At 43.9% G+C, this 12,007-nt stretch overlaps 1 protein-coding gene across 4 annotated transcripts in view; it reads right to left on the bottom strand.

Annotated features, from left to right (window-relative positions):
* The window catches only part of SLC22A18 (solute carrier family 22 member 18), a 200,369-nt gene that overhangs the window by 125,769 nt on the left and 62,593 nt on the right, over positions 1–12,007 (bottom strand). For all 4 annotated transcript variants that reach the window (XM_033928513.1, XM_033928511.1, XM_033928512.1 and 1 more), the window contains exons 2-3: positions 7,541–7,701; positions 1,466–1,563 (exon numbers count right to left, since the gene is read on the bottom strand). In XM_033928513.1, the coding sequence (XP_033784404.1) occupies positions 1,466–1,563; positions 7,541–7,669 (227 nt within the window). In that variant the 5' untranslated portion in view covers positions 7,670–7,701. The remainder of the gene's footprint in view (positions 1–1,465; positions 1,564–7,540; positions 7,702–12,007) is intronic.

The raw sequence follows: 12,007 nt of genomic DNA, 5'->3' as shown, positions 1-12,007 counted from the left end.
TAGTTTGGATGTGTAATACACAATGACAGTGGCTTAGTAAGTGGGGGAGCAGAAAGCCCCAGGCGCCATCTTGGTGGGAATGCTGGCACCTGTCCTCTTCTACAGCCCCCCCCCCCCACTCTGCTTTCCGCCACACACTCACCTTCACTCCCACTGTGCCACTAGCTCTTCGTCAGTACAAGCAGAAACTCCAACCTGCTGCTCGCGCCAGCCGCGGCTCTCCCTCTGACATCACTTCCGGGTCCCACACCTAGAAAGTGACATCAGAGGGAGAGCCAACGTCAACGCAGGCAGCAAGTTGGATATGCTGCTCACATTGGGAAAGTTAAAGAGGCACGGAGGAAGGAAAGGGGCATGCATGCACAGCAAGGAGGGTGGGGAAGGAGCGGCAGGGGTGGAGGGGAGGGGAGAGGCACCACCTGCCCGGCATCCCTCACCCTCGCTGCGCCACCGCACAATGAGGCAAAAATCTTCAATTCTATAATAATGTGATAAAATGGCTTAGTGCCTAATTGTTAGGGGACATTCACAGGGGAGAGGCATAGGCGGGGCCAACATTTACACAGACCTGGTATAACTGTGTGGAAGATTCTACAAAGAACAGTTAGACACATGAGCGTACTTATAGAATAAGCTCACTGACTTTCAAATTCTCTGAATGGCACTTTACATTGTGCGTGCACATCGTTAATTGTTTAATAAGCCTAATTGGTACCAATAATTGGGAATTAATACCTCGTAATTGAAGCTAATTGACACTAACTAAAAGTAACGCATGCAACTTGGTAGGCATATTCTATAACGTGCTGCATGCCTGTTCTAGTGCATGAATCTGAAAAGGGGGCGTGGTCAGGGGTGGAGCATGGCCAGATCATGGGCATTCCTAGAAATTCTATGGCCTGTTATAGAATAGCCCGATGCAAGCACAAATTAGGCGCAGGTTTCCCTTGGCCTAAATGAATGCACTTAAAAGTTGTGATGTGCACTGGTGTGCAGCGTGATTCTATAGAATCGTGCAGTCACGAGGAGCACGTTGAAGTTGCTCACAGCGCTGAACCACTAGAGGTATGGAGAACAGGAAGGGGCATACACGCGGTGGGGGAAGGAGTGGGAAGAGAGGGGGGGATGCTGGCATCTAAAACAAGACAGTTCCCAGGGCAGACCACCCCCCACCTCCACCTTACTGCGCCACTGGATACACTACTACCGCTATTAATTAGATGCAAAATACTATTGTGAATATTGGATCCAGTGATTTCAGGAATTACCTCTACCTAGCTCAACTCATGCAGGTCCATGGGAGCCCCAACCCAGTATGAGTTGGGAACTCATGGTTCTTCTTGGGGTTCCTCCCTATCTAGGATCCAAATCAATATCTTCATGCCCCGATTCCTCCTCTCTTCCCCAGGCGGCTTTGATTTTAGCTGCTAATTTGCTTAATATTATGGATAATTTCACCAATTACCTGCCAAAGATGGGACTTCCCAGAAGCTGAAGAATACCAAAAATTGTCTGCAGGTAACCAAACCCAACGGTATCCAAGCCCAGTTTCCTTACCAAATACTGAAAGAGAAAAATGCAAGCACAGTTTTTGGGGGGAAACCCTTACATACACTCCATAAGAAACAATACTATAGGTGTGGGTGAAAATACTTTAGGGAGGGGTGAAAATGGCAATCAATACATTGACGAACAAACAGCGAAGGAAGACCCTGGTGCTCAAATGTCTTTTATTAATATGTCATGACTCGACACGATCGTGTTTCGGTCCCAAATGGGCCTGCCTCAGGAGTCTGAACAGATACAAATAAAAATAATACATCTAAAAAACATAGAGAGAAAATACATATAAACATCTCCTATAATAAAACAGTAAGTGCGCATGCGCACTCCTATCTGCGTGTTCCGTGATCCATATGTCCATGGCAGGTAGGAGTGCGCATGCGCGCTTCGACTCCCCCCCTCACTCACTGTAAGGCAGTTCATCGTCGTCGCCCCCCCCTTCAGTGCACCCGAACCCCCGTTGACCCTCCCATCCGACCCTCCCACCACGAGATGACCACAAACCTCCCGGCTCCAGCAGTATCCGCAGCACTCTAAACACGCTGCTTTGTGGCCTTCTACTGCCCTGATTTCCTCTGCCGCGTCTCTGATGATGTCATCAGGGATGCGGCAGAGGAAATCAGAGCAGTAGAAGGCCGCAAAGCAGCATGTTTAGAGTGCTGCAGACGCTGCTGGAGCTGGGAGGTTTGTAAGTCATCTCGCGGTGGAAGGGTCAGATGGGAGGGTCAGTGGGGTTGGCTGCACGGTGGCAGTAGTGGTGGGGGGAGATGGAAACATGCTGCTCAACGGGGGATGGGAGGGAGGCAGGCAGGCTGGCTTCGGGGTGGGCTGGGGGTGGAACAAACTCTGGAAGGCAGTGAGGGGGACATAGGAAGGAGGCACTGGGGGCACTAAGGACATAGGAAGGGGCACTGAGGGCACTAAGGACATAGGAGGCACTGAGGGCACTAAGGACACAGGACAGAGGCACTGGGGGCACTAAGGACACGGCAATGAGGCTCTGGGGTACTATGGACACAGGATGGAGGCACTAGGGGCACTAAGGACATGGGAAAGAGGCACTGGGGGCACTAAGGGCGTAGGAAGGGATACTAAGGACATGGGAAGGAGGCACTGGGGGCACTAAGGACATAGGAAGGGGCACTATGGACATAGGAAGGAAGCACTGAGGGCACTAAGGACATAGGATGGGACACTATGGACATAGAAAGGGGGCCACGGAGAGACAGGCAGGCATGGTGCAACAGAGAAATACAGGCAGGCAGGGGGCCAGGGAGACAGAGACAGAAAGAAAGACAGACAGACGGGGGCCAGGGAGAGACACAGACAGAAAGAATGACAGACAGACAGCATCCAAGGAGAGAGAGAGACAAAGAAAAAAAAACCCAGACAGACAGACATCTACTCTAGGGCTTAAATACTAGTATGATAATAAAACAATGAAGAAAAATTATTAATACTCTCATAAATATTTAAAAAAATCAATAAAAACATCTAAAATGGTGTAAACAATAAAACAATGTCTGAAATAGTTTAAATGTGAAAAAAAGGGTAAAAAAACTGGACTTAAAAGTAAGTAAGAATGATATCTATATGCCATAAAGACCCTTTTTGTGCAAAGAAATATTGCAAGTATTATGAATTGTATAAAATTATGTAATAAATCATACAACATGAATGAACTAAACCCACATCCAATGTTCATACAGCATACCTATCCTTGTCATAATAAGTGAACTGATGAGTATATATAATGAAGTAAGACCATGTCCGTTATGTATAGAAATGTAATATTAAAATGCAGCATCACTGTATATCTAAAAACACAAATTTCTAGATAGAACATAGCAAAAACCATGCCAAATAAGCAATGGGGTAGCTAGGGAGGTGGGCGCTCGGGGGCAGTGGTGCCCTGCATCACTGTGCCGTGCGACTCCCTGCTCGCACACGCCACTTGAGCACCCACCCTGCCCCCTGTTTCCCTCTTGAAACATTCGCCAGTGCGAGCAGCATCAGCTTCATTTCCCTTCTGATGTCATGTCCTGGTCCCGCGACCAGGAAGTGATGTCAGAAGGGTGCCGAGCCCGGCGTGAGCAGCAAGTGGAAGATGCTACTCATGCTGGCGGACATTTAAAGAGATACGTGGGGGGCAGAGTGTAGAAGAGGCGTCAGCGCCCAGGGTGGTCCATCACCCCCCCATCGCCCCCTTCTTACTATACCACTGCAAGTAAGACAAAGATCCATTAAGCCCAGTATCCTGATTCTGACAGCAGCCAGTCTGGCTCTTGAGGAACTGGTAGATCCTATAAAGTACATCTATTTCTCACAGCTCGTTTCCAGGGATGAGTAAAGGCTAATGATTTTTTATGGTCATTTTTTACAGGAACTTTTTTAAACCTCTTTTGAATCCCACGTTGTTAGACATTTTGACCACATCATTTGGCAACAGATTCCACAGCTAATTTATTCAACTCTTAACCCTATTCCTCTGCCCTCCAACCCAGCCAGCTGATTAACCGTTCCCCTTAACTGTATCCATGACATCTTGTTTGTCAGTCTTGGCTGTTTAGATTGTAAGCTCTTTTGAGCAGGGACTGTTTTCTTCTTCTATGTGACTCTGTGCAGCGCTGCAGAAATAATTAATAGTAGTAGTAGTATGTTTAAAAACAAATGTCTATGATTTGTTGTCAGTTTGCTTGTTGTTGGTTTCATTGTCTTTGTGTTCTTTGAAAGATTAAACAGCTGTCCACTATTCAACTGTTTCACTCCACTTCTGATTTTATAAACTTTTATCCAGGGCCGGCTCAACCTAGGGACCAGGTGAGGCCCTGGCTCAGGGAACCGGTAATAAAGGGCACCAAAATCCCAGCCTGGTCAACCTTCAAATTTCTACAGGGATAGATTACTACTACTAATCACTGAAAGTGCTGAAAGAAAGGAGAGGAGAAGCCAGAGCATGGAGGGGAGGGAGAGATGGAAGGGAAGGAGAGGAGAGAGATGCCAGGGCATTGGGGGAGGGAGGGAAGAGAAGGAGACTGAGATGCCAGACCATCAGGAAGGAAGGAAGGGAGGAAAAAGAAGGAAAGGAAATGCCAGAACACGGAGGAAGAGGGAGAGATGGAAGTAGGAGAGAAGAGAAAGTTCTCAGGGCAAGGGGGGAGGGAAGGGAAGCAGATATCAGACCATGGGGTGAGTTGGGGTGAGAAGGAGGGAAAGAAAGGAGAAGGGAGAGATGCCAGAGCATGGGTGTGGCAGTGGGGACAGAAAGAGAAAAATGGAAGGGACAGAAAGAGGCTGGGCCCTGGATGAGTGGAATGGAGAGTGAAGAGATGAGGAAAGCAGAAACCAGAGATGAAAAAAGTTAGAAAAATGATTTTTAACTTTTGTTGCTTTAGAATAAAGTAGTATTGTAGCTGAATTGATAAACATTTATAAATAGAAAATGGAAATAAGGTCATCTTTATATTGGACTAATTTTAAAACATTTTTTACTAACATTTGAAGACCAAAATCCCCTTCCTCAGGCAGTGGTGCTTCTCCAATCCCTTTTTACATTGGGGGGAGGGTTTGTTAAAAAAATGATCAGCCCCGAGTGTCACATACCTTAGGTATGCCACTGCACACACTCATTTGGATTTGAACAGACACTATTTTCTGTATCTTCCCTCTTCAGTTGTATACATTTTACAGTACATTTATTAAAGTTGCCTTGAAAACGAGCATTTGCGGTTCCTTAGATCTCATGCACAGTGGTGGCCTCAAATTGGTCCTGCTCTCTCTTATTTGCTGTCTTCCTGTCCCATTGCACTGCTGGAGTTCCATTCCTTCACTTTCATTTATTATAGTAACTCACTTTGATCTGCTTAGCTCAAAAGGTGGTATATTAAGCCTGAACACAGTACAGTAATAATGATCACCCTCCAATCCTATGGCTGTTTTAAATCATAGTAACTGGTGAGTTATTTCATATTTCGAGTTCTTTCAGAGCAGGGGTGTCAAACTCAGGCTCATGGGCCAAATCTGGCCCGCAGTGTAATTATACGTATTTGGCCTGCAAGAAAATACCAAATGTCGATTAGAGTTGGCCCACCGGTAGACAGTTTTTGGACCCAATCAGCTCACATCCCCATTAGGCAAATCATCACATTTGACCATTTTTACAAGTTCCCGTGGCGTTTTCCGGCTCTCTTCACAGTCTCACACTGCGTCGCAGTAGCCCTGAACTTTTCTGCAATTGCTTTTTTTGGTAAGCTGCTGTTCAATGTATTTATAAACGATCTTGAAACAGGGACGAAGGGCGAAGTAATAAAATCCGCAGACAACACCAAACTATTTAGTGGAGTTGGGACAAAAAAGGACTGTGAAGACTTACAAAGGGACCTGAACAAACTAAAAGAGTGGGCGACGAGATGGTAGATGAAGTTTTGCATGTAGAAAACAGAAACCCGAAGTTATGATGGGAGGGCTGGTAATGGGTGAAAGTACCCAAGAAATGGACAAGACAATGAAGCTGTCGGCACAGTGCGCAGCGGCCTCTAAGAAGGTATTACAACCAGAACAAAAGAAGTTATCCTGCCGTTGTATCGGGCGATGGTGCGCCCGCATCTGGAGTACTGCATCCAATATTGGTTGCTGTACCTTAAGAAGGATATGGCGATACGCGAGAGGGTTCAGAAAAGAGCGACACGATTGATAAAAGGTATGGAAAACCTTACATATGCTGAAGGTTAAAGAAACTGGGGCTCTTTTCCCTAGAAAAGCGGAGACATGATTATGAAGGGCATGGAGAAAGTGGAGAGGGACAGATTCTTCAAACTTTTGAAAACTACAAGAACAAGAGGGCGTTTGGAAAAATTAAAAGGTGACAGATTCAGAACCAATGCTAGGACGTTCTTCTTCACCCAAAGGGTGGTGGACACCTTGAATGCGCTTCCAGAAGGTGTGATAGGACAGAGTACAGTTTTGGGGTTCAAGAAGGGATTAGATGATTTCCTGAAGGAAAAGGGGATAGAAGGGTATAGATAGAGGATTACTATACAGGTCTTGGACCTGATGGGCCGCCGCGTGAGCAGACTGCTGGGCATGATGGACCTCAGGTCTGACCCAGCAGAGGCACTTCTTATGTTCTTATGATCATGTTCTAATTTTGGCGTTTTGGTACTCATTCTTTTCCGGTGCTAGTGTTTTTCCAAATTCCTATTCGTTTCCTCTGCTTCACATAATGGTTTCTATTATGATTATATTTTTACGCTTTTTCAAACATATGTTGCTAATTCACATGGCATTTTATTTCGTCCCTTTTTGGTTTTAATCCCTTTGTAGTTTTTCCATTTTAAGTTTGGCTCAGCTATTTTGCATCAATAATGGGCATCATTGTTTTTTAAACGTATCAATTTTTTAAAAATATATTGTTTCTTAAACACATTGTCTACAGTTTCCTTTTGGAGTTGTACACATTTTTTTCAATAAATATCAAGGATGGCCCGCAACTTTGTCCAAGTTTTTAATTTCGGCCCACTGTGTATTTGAGTTTGACACCCCTGTTCTAGAGGAAGTATCATAAAGTCTTGGTGATTTCTCACTCTTCAGTTTTTCATTTTTGCCATTTTCCTGATGGTCCTTGGCCAAGAGCCACAGAGTGTAATTCCTTCTGCAATCCAAGCAAGCACACTCATTTCACTCAGCAGCTGTCACCTCTGTGCCACGATTTATGATGCTCTCTTCCTTCCCCACTGAGAACGCTGCCCCCCACAGTACCTTCGTCGTTCCAGGACAGGAAAGCCGAGCCTGGAAAAACTCAGATTTACTATCTCGCATCCTGCAAGAAATTTCACTTTTGTAACATGCAGGAACAGAATTTACAGAGTGAAACTCGATCGCTGGGTTTTGTTTACACTAGGCAGTGAAAATCTGACCAGTTTTCTTTCTGTTTGCAACTAAAAATAATTCTTATTTTCTCCAGAAAGAATATACTTACAGGAAACGTTGCAAACAACGTGAACAAACAAGAAACATCAATAGCTAAGAGCAGGTAGGTAATACGGATTACAAAACTCCTCGTCCTTTTTGAATCATCAGTACTGTCTTCTATAATCTGTTCATCCATGTTGCCTTGCCTTCTTTAGTTATCTGGATGCACTAAAATGTGTGAGAGAGATAATTTTTAACTAGTTCCCAAGAACGTTTTGTCTTGAAAAAGAGCAAAAGTCATTTTTATGGTCTGCTAGTTATTGCTTAGTCATGTTGCCTGTTCAGGATTTTTTTATTTTTTAGCTGTTCAATTTTGTTTATTGAATCTCAAATATAAAAGCCTATAGAAAACAAGTCTTAAATAACAGTCAGGCATTAAGGTTCCCACTGAACTTAAAATCAATGGGGTTACTAATATATTTAGCAAGCTGTGGCCAGTGATTTTTTGACTACTGCCAGTATTGAACCTGCAGCCTCTGCACCCTAAGGTTGTAGGTTCAAGTCCAGAACTTTGGTTATAAGTGGTGTATAAATACTAAAATAAATAAATATGCAGATGGCTGGCACTTACAAGAGGTACTGAAAAGTTCTCAGCCCAACCAAGAAAAGAATGAGGTGGATATGGTTCAATCAATGATCTGAAACAATGTCAAAAAACACAGAATTTCATTTCTGCAAATTGGCACTTAACAAAATAAGATAACACTCTTTTCAGCTACAGTGGCAAAATAATGCTCAGAATTTAGGAAGTTGGTTGGTTGGACTGAGAACTTTTCATTCAAGCCCTTGTGACATCACGGATGAGGTTGGCTCTTATTGGTGGAATGAGGCATTATGACATCACAATCTCAGCTCTAGTTACCACAGACTGAAACTCTTCACACTACGAGGGGGGTGCTGAAAAGTTCTCAGCCCAACCAAGAAGAGAATGAGGTGGATATGGTCCAATCAATGATCTGAAACAATGTCAAAAACATAGAATTTCATTTCTGCAAACTGGCACTTAACTAAATAAGATAACACTCTCTTCAGCTACAGTGGCAAAATAATGCTCAGAATTTAAGAAGTTGGTTGGTTGGACTGAGAACTTTTCAACACCCTTTCCTCTGTAATAACCGTGAGCTGATAGTCACCCAGGATTGAGGTATCCTTGAAGGATACTATTGAAACAGGATATTTAGGGAGTCCCAGTAGAGAGGTTTCAATAATAGTGAAAGAAAGTCAGGAGGGTTTAAGAGGAAGACAGAGTAAAAGACTCAAATTATCCCTGTCATTTTCTCAGCAGCCTATAGTTATAAGGAAAAAACACAATTTGCAATGTCTGTATACAAATGCTAGAATCCTAAAAAATAAAATAGGAGAGTTAGAGTATATAGCACTGAATGATGCGACATCTCAGAGACCTGGTGGAAGGAGAACAATCAATGGGACACTGTATTACCTGGGTACAAATTATATCGCAAGGATAGAGTAGATCACATTGGAGGGGTGGGGGTTGCACTATATGTTAAAGAGGGAATTGAATCAAATCAAATCAAATAAACATTTGAGATGTGGAATCCATATGGATAGAAATTCCATGTGTGAAGGGAAGGAATATAAAGATAGGGTTATACTACTGTCCCCCAGGGCAAAAAGAACAGACAGATGAAGAAAGCTGGAGAATTGGGCAACAGTATAATAATGGGTGATTTCAATTACTGTAATTCTACTATATTCAAATGAGCAGCATAATACAAACCATCAAAAAGTAAAGAAAAATTATGCTGGACACTGATAAAGAGAAGCCACCAGCCCTAAACAAACCAGAACTCTATACCAGTGGTTCCCAACCCTGTCCTGGAGGACCACCAGGCCAATCGGGTTTTCAGGCTAGCCCTAATGAATATGCATGGAGCCAATTTGCATGCCTGTCACTTCCATTATATGCAAATCTCTCTCATGCATATTCATTAGGGCTAGCCTGAAAACCCGATTGGCCTGATGGTCCTCCAGGACAGGGTTGGAAACCACTGCAGGAGCAGCTAATCCAGGAAATACTGAAAACGCATTGCTGTGGAGAAAAAAAGACCTGTTACAGCTTCAAAGGTCTTAAAAAAACAAAACAAAACCCTCCACTTAGCTGTACTGTAGCATGAACTATAGGGTTTTCAGCCTAGAAAAGACATGGGCAACTCCGGTCCTCGAGGGCCAGAATCCAATCGGGTTTTCAGGATTTCCCCAATGAATATACATTGAAAGCAGTGCATGCTAATAGACCTCATGCATATTCATTGAGGAAATCCTGAAACCCGACTGGATTCCGGCCCTCGAGGACCAGAGATGCCCATGTCTGGCCTAGACAGACACAGACTCTCCAATATGATGGTGCCTGAGGTCTCCAGAGGATCTGAATCCAACACCTATAAAAACAATGTGAGTACTCATGCACCGTGCATACATGAAACCATCCCATTACTGTAAGAAATCAGTTTGTACTCACAGAAAATATGCTCACTAACATTAAAGGTTAAACTTTCCCCATCGTCTCAAAATCGCAGCAAAGAAAAGGTCATTTCTCATCCTGCATTGTTTGAGCAGAGTCCTGGACACTGCCCAGGTAGGCTCTGTAGGAAAATTACGGTAGCTACTCTCTGGAGCAAAATACAGGTGAGAAGCTTTATTTTTAATACGGATAGGTTTGCTGTCCCTACACAACGCTTGCTGTATACTTACACAACGATGATACCATCCGAAAACCACCGTAGACTCTGATTTCCCGGTAGAATTATGCAGCACTGTGAGATTACCTCTCTACTTCCTAAATACTCAGGTTTCATGTTAATCCTCTTAGTTGCACAGAAATAGAGATGATAAGGTGCCGCTGAAAAGTTCTCAGCCCAACCAAGAAGAGAATGATGTGCAGCCGTGAAACTCACAGCTTATTTCCACACTTTTCTTGACACTTTTTGTTTCAATGTGGCAAATGCACGTCGTAAATGGACACAACTTAGCATAGGGAAACCAAGCCATTGTGACCTCACCGATGAGGTTGGCTCTTAGGCATTGATGGAATGAGGCATTATGACGTCACAATTCAAGGGGCCGCTGAAAAGTTCTCAGCCCAACCTAGAAGACCTTCCATCTGAGAAAATTTTTATGATACCACCAGAAAGTCCATCTTCTCAGTCATAGTGCCCTTACTCTGGAACACTCTTCCCCTACATATAAAACACGAGTCCTTTCTCACATTATTCAGGACAAAACCCAAAACCTTCTTATTCAAGGATGCTTACAATACCTAATCCAAGAGCCCTTTCCTTTCCCAAGGGACAGCTCTCAGCTTGTGGGTCAAACCCTGTGCTTGGAGCGTAGCCAAAAGCTTGAGAAGCTATGCTATAGAAAAAAAAAGGTTGGTGAACAAGCTATCAATGACCCTTATTTGTTGGTTTTGCAAAACATTTACCACTGGGAATTCTTTCCCAGTGGCTTGAAAATATTGACTGAGCTGGTTTGACAGGAGTCCAACCATGTCCATATGTGACTTTTTTTTTTTTTTTTTACAATTCCATAGCCGAGCTGTGTATGGCTAATAGCAATTTCAATTTTATTTTAAAACAAAACAATGTCTATTCTGCTCTTTCATTCAGTAGGGTGTACACAGGTGATATGTAACTAGGAGCATAGTTTGACTGTTATGAACAATCAACCACTGGCATATCAACATAATTGTTGTGCTTTATTAGCCTCCACTGGAAAAAAAAAAGAATAATTTGTCTACCTTATGGTCCTCCTGCACTTGAGATGCTGAGTTTCCACTGGGTCTTGTCAGAGAGCTGTAAAGGAATTGTAACTTGGAGGAGGACAAAACTTCTGGAAAATTACTTGTTACAACTGCATGTGTATCCCCCTCACATGTGAAATAGCTCCAGACACCTGTGAACCGCATGCAAGGTCATATTTCGGACTGATCTATTCGAACACTGCTTAAATTCTATCCATCTTTGAGACATTTGAAACAGGACTGAAATGAAGGCATTTAGGGGTTGTTTTATTAAGGTGTGCTATATGCTAAGGTATCCATTAAATCTTATGGGCATCTTAGCATTTAGTATGCGCTAATCTTTAGGAGGTGCCTTAAACAACCTGGGCCAATCAGAGCCTTAGGCCCCTCCTTGGCACATCCCAGGATGCACCAGGTAGGGGAGGGCTCGCCATTTTGAAGAGGTGGATCCGCTAGCCAGAGGAAGTAAGCATCCCTCTGGCCAGCGTAAGGGGGAGGGAGCAGGGGGTTGTCAGAGGCACAGGGGTGTCAGGGTGGGGGAGGGGGTTGCTTAGGGGTGGAAGGGAGTGAGCATCTCTCCTGCTGCCATGGGGGGGGGGAGTTAGCAGTGTCGGATAATTGTGCGATGCGGCAGGAGAGAGTGGGCATCTCTCCTGTTGATCTTCGATTTGGGTTTTTAAAAAAAATTTAATTTGCATGGTGGGGGGCGGG

Source organism: Geotrypetes seraphini, chromosome 19 (genome assembly GCF_902459505.1).
Source record: "Geotrypetes seraphini chromosome 19, aGeoSer1.1, whole genome shotgun sequence".
Classification (NCBI taxonomy): domain Eukaryota; kingdom Metazoa; phylum Chordata; class Amphibia; order Gymnophiona; family Dermophiidae; genus Geotrypetes; species Geotrypetes seraphini.
The sequence above is the reverse complement of the archived record's forward strand: the minus strand, read 5'-3'. Positions and strand labels throughout refer to the sequence as shown.